Source organism: Barbus barbus (genome assembly GCF_936440315.1).
Source record: "Barbus barbus genome assembly, chromosome: 22".
Classification (NCBI taxonomy): domain Eukaryota; kingdom Metazoa; phylum Chordata; class Actinopteri; order Cypriniformes; family Cyprinidae; genus Barbus; species Barbus barbus.
Window position 1 is genome coordinate 12,224,217 of NC_136750.1, and position 8,456 is coordinate 12,232,672.

Here is an 8,456-nt window from a genome sequence, read left to right on the forward strand (position 1 = left end):
CTATTTGCTGAGAAATATAAACTTCTGATCATTCATAGCTATGGATATGACACAGCTATTGTTATTTCTTCATGAATATACTGAGTTAATTTCTTAAGTATGCATTTTTTGCCACTTTTGTATATTTTTTGAAGTAAATATAATGAATTCCTAGAATTAATGTGTGGAAATCATAATTGTCAGTGGCATTTACTTCTTAAATGACAAATGCTGGTGTACTAACATTAATAAAATTGGAAGTGATTGTTATTTATTTATTTGTTTGTTGTTGTTTTTTTTACAATTACTAGATGGATGTCAACCGTTTCTATGGTAAAAGAATGCACACTCTTCAGGCCCTTGTACCAGAAAACCCCCAAGACGCTGATGCTGATCTCAGTGATCTAGATGACCCAATAGAGGATCCTGATTATCACCCCATCTGAGAAGAGGTAGCTGGTGACAGTTCTTTTGAGTCCCTGGATGAAGATGATGCTCCCTCAACAAGCACATCCTCGACAAAGCTTCCACGTAAAAAAAGAAGAAAAGGAAAACATACTCTAAAAACAGTTTCCTTGAAGGAGCCAGAGGATACCCCTGGCTCAAGTTCCCCCTCAGGCCCACACAATGGCACAAGAAGAATCTGGAAGCATGAAGACATTGAGGAATTCCAGGTCACAGAATCAAGATTTGAACCCCCTGTGGATGTACAGTCACCTTTCCAATACTTCAAAATGCTCTTCACTGATGAGATGATTCAGCATGTTGCTCATCATACCAACCTGTACTCTGCCAAGAAGCTGGGGGATCCAATCAAGACCAGCCCAAAAGAGATTGAAGATTTTCTTTCCATGCTTCTCTTTATGGGTGTTTTCAAATTTCCATCGCTGGAGGATTACTGGCACCATGAGTCACATATATTACTATTACTATATTTTGCTTTTTGTTTTTTTTGTTTTTTGAATGCAGAAAGAATGCAATGTTTTTGGTTTTGTTACTTTTAGTTATTTATGTGTTATTTATTGTTTATTGTTAAAAAAACAAGAAAAACATAATTTCCTGTGTTAAAATTAAAACCTGAAATATTTTATGGCATACTTCAATAAATAAAGAAGATTCAATACACAAAAATATTTTATTTTGATTGTTTTTAAATAAATTGGTATTATAGTTCATATTTTCTGATTTTCATAGTATATGTATGAATTCTGGAACTTTTACCGTAAAGTGACATATCAACCATTTGGTAGAGGCCGATATTTTAAAAATTATGGGATGTGTTGAAAAAAAATACATTGAGTGTGGTAACTAGTGACATAAGAAAATCAGAAATGCAAACAAAAAAATTTTCAATTGCCTTTTTCTTGGTGGGGCAGCTAAAGGGTTAATATATGTAATTTTTTTTATATATAATTTTTTGTGTGTGTGTGTGTGTGTTTGTGCGCTCAGGTGGCAAACTTAGGGAAAGTAGCCAAGTCTTGTACTGTGATCAGTTTAGATGGCAGTGTTGGATCCTTCAATGATGATGTTTCACCCATTGAAGGAATTCTGGAATCTTTTCTCTCAAAGGAAGGCATCATCGTATATCAATGCTCACGCATTCCCTCAACATTTGCTTAATTGGATTGACTGAAGAGGTGAATGCAAGCCAAATATAGTTTCCTCCATGATCTCTCAATCTCAATGTGGAGATCCATAAGAAACAGAAAGCTCACAAAAGCTGGAGTGGTATGGCCAGACAGAAAAATCTCGTCCAACCTGCCACAAGGGATCTCACATCTTTCACACCTCTAAGGGATATCTAGTCTCTTTGTAGGACATAACCTCCAGCAGCTCCTTGTATGCGGGGCAGGCTGGCTGGGATTAACTAAAACTAAAAGTTACAACTCTATAAATACTATATACCCACATATTTAAGAAAATAAAGAAGTTAAATAAAATTGACACATGCATATAACAGCATTTCAATAATAAACATGTAAATGAAAAAACTAAAATAAAAAGCGATACTTCTATCCCTTGCTGGTGTCCCTGCCGGGTGGAGTCGCACGGTAGAGTTGAAGGTCTTTACACTCTTCGTCTTCACACTAAGAGGGCTTCACACGACGACTGCCGCGACCGCTGCCGCGGTATAATAACCTTTTTTATACCAATCCAACAAATCACCATTTCAATTCAGCTGGACCCACTTTCCTGTTTATCAACTAAAAATGGCCAAGCAAGTGCACACACTGACAAGATAGGCGATACAGTATGAGACCAAACGCGATTTCAGCACCTCTCAACACAGTAAACAAAATAAGCGTTTCCTAGCAACGGCAAATGCGCTAAACACTGAGACAAGTAAATACACTTACGAGCTGATTTTAAACTTCCGCTGATAGACTGCTTCTCTTAAAGACTATTTCATTACACTGCCTTCTGCTGGCGCTTGAACCCACTTTCCTGTTTATCAACTAAAAATGGCCAAGCAAGTGCACACACTGACAAGATACGCGATACAGTACGAGACCAAACGCGTTTCAGCAACTCTCAACACAGTAAACAAAATAAGAATCATTATTTCTTGTGAGCTGGCAGCTAATAAACCTATCTGCCAGATTGGATGATGTTAATTATGTAGTGCCTAGTAGACCAGGGCACACACACAAAATAATTTCAAGACAGCACATTCCTTAGCAGGAGTTAAGACTTCCATTCCCAGCATCTGCATTTGACTGGCTGGCCGATTTCCTGCCCTAAATCGCCTTATCTCAGGAGACCTCTAAAACTCAGGATAAATTTGAGGGAACATCTGCAATGGATTTAGAACAGAACCTTCAATGTTGTTTACCATAACAGGTTTACCATAAATAAAAGTTGCGTAATCAACAGTACAAAGCATGTGGCATCTGGAAAGACTCCAGCACAGACCCTCCCTGATATCTCCTGATCGTTTAACGCATAAATTCAATGATGTTATCAACCAGGACAGACAGTTTTACAACTGATGTCCGAGCTAAGAAAAACACCAGATCTCCACGAGAATGACATTCCCACAACCTCCCGTTTCTCCCCAGCAGAGAAATGCGCCTTTTCTTCTTATTGGCAGAACAAAGAAGATCGGACCTTTATGGGTGTTCCGAAAGGCATAATAATTGTTGCTGCTACCGAAAGCAACATATATATATATATATATATATATATATATATATATATATATATATATATATATATATATATATATACAGACAATATATATTGAGGTTGTGTGTTTATTTTATGTATTTCAATATGCTTGGTGTGATTATTTAGAAGGTAGCATGTTAATCGATGCATTAACCCATGTAGTATATAAAATTAAGGTATGTACTTTGTGTATACTAAATACCTGTTGTTTGATTTTGAATGAAAGCTAGTTGCATCAGCAATAATTTGGTGTGAAAGTTGAGTTTTCTCATCGTAATGTATGATTAAAACAGTTATAGGAATCTGCTAGGATATGTTCTTCATTTTATGAAATTACTCAGCAAAGGATTTACGCACGAAATTGCCTGCAGCGTGTTTTTGTGTGTACGTATTCTATTTTGTGTTATTTTAGCTTAGTAGTGTTATAGAGTAGCAAATGAACTTTGATTTATTAAGAAATCTTGTGTCTGGTGCTATGTGATTTTCAAGTCTTAAACTATTTGCCAAAGATCGCGTTACCTATGCTAAAATTTACCTATGCTAAAATTACCTAAACAACTCTCTATTACTGTGGCCACAGGAATAATCTGAATTGTTAAAACATACTGGTTTTAATGCTTGCTGGACAAGCCGTCAATGAGGTATCGTTAATAAGTTATAAATTGGACATTTTGATTAATATCCATTAATCATACGAATATGTAATCGATACGACTCAATTTCCAGAAACTAAAATTAAATTAATAGTTCTAAAATTACTACAATGATAACGCATCCAGATCCAGCAGCTCGCAGGTATCAGCGAAGATCAAGACCCTTATCAAGCATTTCAGCCAGCTCCAACACATTCACTTCCTGAAACATTTTAATGGGAATACTGTATTAATAGATAGTATTATAATACATTTTTACAGGGTGGGTGACAACCCTAGTTGCAACTCTTTCAAGTGTAACCTACCTACCTACTCCTACTGGACCAACAGATATTGAAATAACATTTGGAATTAACTGACCTTAATCACTGTTTATTTATTAACTGGACCTTTTTATGCACTGAACAAAAATAGAGAACATGCAAGTTATATAAAGGCATCTAAAAATCAGAGCCCAGCAAAAACTTATTATTCCAATATTCACAATTGACTACTTTCTGATAGTTTAAAAAAACAAAACCTGTTTTTACTTTATTCGTCTATCCACTCCTGCTTGACTTGACTAACGTTTTACCCTATGAGGTCATTGACTCCAGTCAAAATCATTCATCCATATTAATTATGTCTATAAAAGTGCAAATACTGTATCAGGTAATTTGCTTTTGTCAGGTGCATTTGAGCTCAAACTTTGGGATGCTTTTCTTTCTTTACACACTCCTGCTTTTCCATCACCTTCATATTAAGGTGGAAAACACTCTTTGTCGAATAATGGGAGACCCTAATTACCCGCTATTTTTCAAGGATGGAGACGTAACTATTGGAGGAATTTTTGCAATCCACAGAAAGGAAACATTACCTTCATTTGAGTTTACACAAAAACCTCAGCCTCTATCATGCTCCAGGTTTGATAAATTTGAAACTTTGAGAAACATTACTGTAGAATATATATTTTATATAAACTGATTTATAAAATAAAAATAAATCATTAAATAAATAATAATAATAATAATGATAATAATAATAATTTATTTTAATTAGTTAACTGCAAATCAGTTTTCAACAGCAAACTACACATTTAAAAGATTGTTTCAAGAATAAACAATATGTGAAGACAAAATAAATATTTTTTCCCTTTCTACTGTATGTATGTTTTTTATTTATTTGTATTTTTTTTATATAGTTGCTATTTACTGGTTTGATGTTGATGTTTCCACAGTGTGAATCTGAGAGATTTTCGGCTGGCTCAAACTATGATCTTTGCCATTGAGGAGATAAATAGAAGTGAAAGTTTGCTCCCAAATATTTCGATTGGCTACATGATTTATGATACATGTGGTTCAAGACTGTCTACCATGACTGCAATAATGGGATTGATGAATGGTCAGGAATTTGGACCAGGAGATAGATGCAATGGACAGTCTCCTTTACATGCTATTTTAGGAGAATCTGAGACTTCTGCCACAGTGATTCTGTCCAGAACTACAGGACCTTTTAAGATTCCAGTGGTAAAGAGAAGTAACAATAAATATTTGTCATAATTACCATGGTGATGACTGTATTACTGAAATTGTGTATTACTGAAATTGATTTTTAAATTGTGTGTGTGTGCACACATACATACTTGCATACATTTTTTTTCTCTCTCTCCAGATAAGTCACTCAGCATCATGTGAATGTCTCAGTAATAGGAAATATTACCCTTCATTCTTCAGGACTATTTCTAGTGATTACCACATGAGCAAAGCACTTGCATCCACAGTCAAGCACTTAGGCTGGTCTTGGGTGGGAGCTGTGAACAGTGACAATGACTATGGAAACAATGGAATGGCCATATTTCTGAAAACAGCTCAAGAAGAGGGGATTTGTGTGGAGTACTCCATAAAATTTTACCGAACAGAGCCAGAAAAACTCAAAAAAGTGGTAGACACTTTAAAAAAAGGCACTGCAAAAGTGATTGTTGCATTTGTTTCATTTGTTGAGATGGGCTTACTTATTGAGCAACTAAGTATTCAGAATATAACAGGACTCCAAATGATCGGTGTGGAGCCATGGATAACTGCAAAGACTTATTTCACTCCAAACAGTTTTCATGCAATGGGAGGGTCACTAGGGTTTGCAGTGAAAAAAATTAATATTGAAGGGTTTGCAGAATATGCTATAAAACCATTCTGGGACACAGCTTTTCCATGCTCAGAGAGTAAGGGGAATTATTCTCAATATGCATTAAGTTGCAGCAGATATGAGGAGCTTCTTGCGCTGAAAAATTACAATGAAGATGTGAATGAACACAGATATTCAAGCAACGTCTATAAAGCAGTTTATGCTGTGGCTCATTCATTGCACAGTCTGCTAAAGTGCACAGAAAAAGACGGTTGTGATAAAGGTCTGACAATACAAACACAGCAGGTAAAAAATAAAAGACAGATGAACAGAATTAGATGAAAAAAGGAATAAAATGCCACAATGTCAAAACTGCCCTTTTTCCCCTAGGTGGTTGAGGCCCTAAAGAAGATATATTTTGCCATAAAGACGGGAGATCATGTATGGTTTGACAGTACTGGTAGCGTAGTGGCCATGTATGAAGTTGTGAACTGGCAGCAGGACTCAGATGGATCACTCCAGTTTAAATCAGTGGGATACTATGATGCCTCACTGCCTACTTACCAAAACTTAGACCTTAATATTGAAAACGTAATCTGGGCTGGAGGACAGCTGGAAGTAAATGGCAATAACCTTTTTGTATCAGCTTTAATTAAAGCAATATAATATATATATATAAAAAACATTTATTTTGAGCACAACATTAAAAACAGAAATGTTAACATTGTGGTCAATTTCTAAAACACTTTGAAGTATTTGTTTGTTCAAGAGAAGTATTTACAAATAAAATTAACTTACAAAGTCCCCTGTTATGCATTTATGCTCCCAAAAATGTAATATGCTGTACAAAATAATATAAAATTATGTAAAGTATTTATTTTTATAATGTTTTTTATTTTTGATTTTTTTTCCATGTAGAAACCAAGGTCTGTGTGCAGTGAGAGCTGTCCTCCAGGCACCAGGAAGGCTACACAGAAAGGAAGACCTGTCTGCTGTTATGACTGTATTCCATGTGCAGAAGGCGAAATCAGTAATAAGACAGGTAATATTCAGCCCATATCACATTTTCAAAGAAAATTAGTTAGTTGCTCTTTTTGTTTTCTTTTTTTACTGTTAAGGATGAACTTTATCATCAAAGGAGTTAATCAAAGGAGTTAATAAATTACTGTTTTGGCTCTAAGTTTAATGGTCACAACTTCCTTTCCAGATTCAATTAACTGCAAGCAGTGTCCAGAGGAATACTGGTCTAATGCTGAGAAAAATAATTGTGTGTTAAAGGCTGTAGAGTTTCTGTCATTCACAGAAGTTATGGGTATAGTGCTAGTTTTTTTCTCACTCTTTGGAGTAGGATTAACTATGCTGGTGGCTATCCTGTTTTACAGCAAGAAGGAAACCCCCATAGTAAAAGCCAACAACTCAGAGCTGAGTTTCCTGCTGCTCTTCTCATTGACTCTGTGTTTCCTCTGTTCACTCACTTTCATTGGTCGGCCCACTGAATGGTCCTGTATGTTGCGCCACACAGCGTTTGGGATCACGTTTGTCCTCTGTATCTCATGTGTTCTGGGTAAAACAATAGTGGTGTTAATGGCCTTCAAGGCTACACTTCCAGGAAGTAACGTCATGAAATGGTTTGGGCCTGCACAACAACGACTCTGTGTTCTTGCCTTAACACTTACACAGGTTCTTATTTGTATGCTCTGGCTAACAATATCTCCCCCATTTCCCTACAAAAATATGAAATATTATAAAGAAAAGATCATTCTTGAGTGCAGTCTGGGTTCTACTGTATGTTTCTGGGCTGTGCTCAGTTACATTAGCTTTCTGGCTCTCTTGTGCTTCATTCTGGCTTTTCTGGCACGCACACTGCCTGATAACTTCAATGAAGCCAAATTCATTACATTCAGTATGCTGATATTCTGTGCTGTATGGATAACATTTATTCCAGTTTATGTTAGTTCCCCTGGAAAATTTACAGTAGCTGTGGAAATATTTGCTATTTTAGCTTCAAGCTTTGGTTTACTATTTTGCATTTTTGCACCTAAATGTTATATTATCCTGCTTAAGCCTGACCAAAATACAAAGCAACACTTGATGGGAAAAACTGCACCTACATCCTATGCCCTCAAGCCCTACTGAGAATTTAAAACAACATGTCTATATTAGCATGGAAAACATGCTGATGCAAAAACTCACCTGGGAGCATATTTCACAAACATAGAAAAACACAAATAAGAAACCGTTTAATTAAAGCAAAGATGGAAGATGCACCATATTAGTCTCATTAAAAACATGGGGTGAAATTGTTCTAAACAACAAAGAAAACAAGTGATGAAACTGACTGTTAAATGGGGGTGTAATTGTTTCATTGTTATTTTATTTGTGGTCTTAGAATGTAATGAAAAAAAAAATACAGAAAAACACTGAAAAGGTATGCGTCACATTTATGTTCTGTTTTGGACTATGTATTATGTTTATTGGTTCCTGTGTCCTTTTGTTCTGGTTCCGGCCACTACTTAGTTGCCATGGCAATCATTAGTATCTCAGTGTCAGGTGTGT

General features: G+C 35.8%; 1 protein-coding gene across 1 annotated transcript; it reads left to right on the top strand.

The window, feature by feature from the left end:
• Window positions 1-4,493: 4,493 nt before the first annotated feature.
• Window positions 4,494-8,036, top strand: LOC306888233 (extracellular calcium-sensing receptor-like; the record flags this gene model as incomplete). Its single annotated transcript, XM_079446436.1, has 6 exons — window positions 4,494-4,702; window positions 5,017-5,305; window positions 5,451-6,206; window positions 6,291-6,518; window positions 6,819-6,942; window positions 7,108-8,036. 6 exons carry the CDS (start codon window positions 4,494-4,496, stop codon window positions 8,034-8,036), a joined length of 2,535 nt encoding a protein of 844 aa, XP_079302562.1.
• Between the last annotated feature and the right edge of the window lie 420 nt (window positions 8,037-8,456).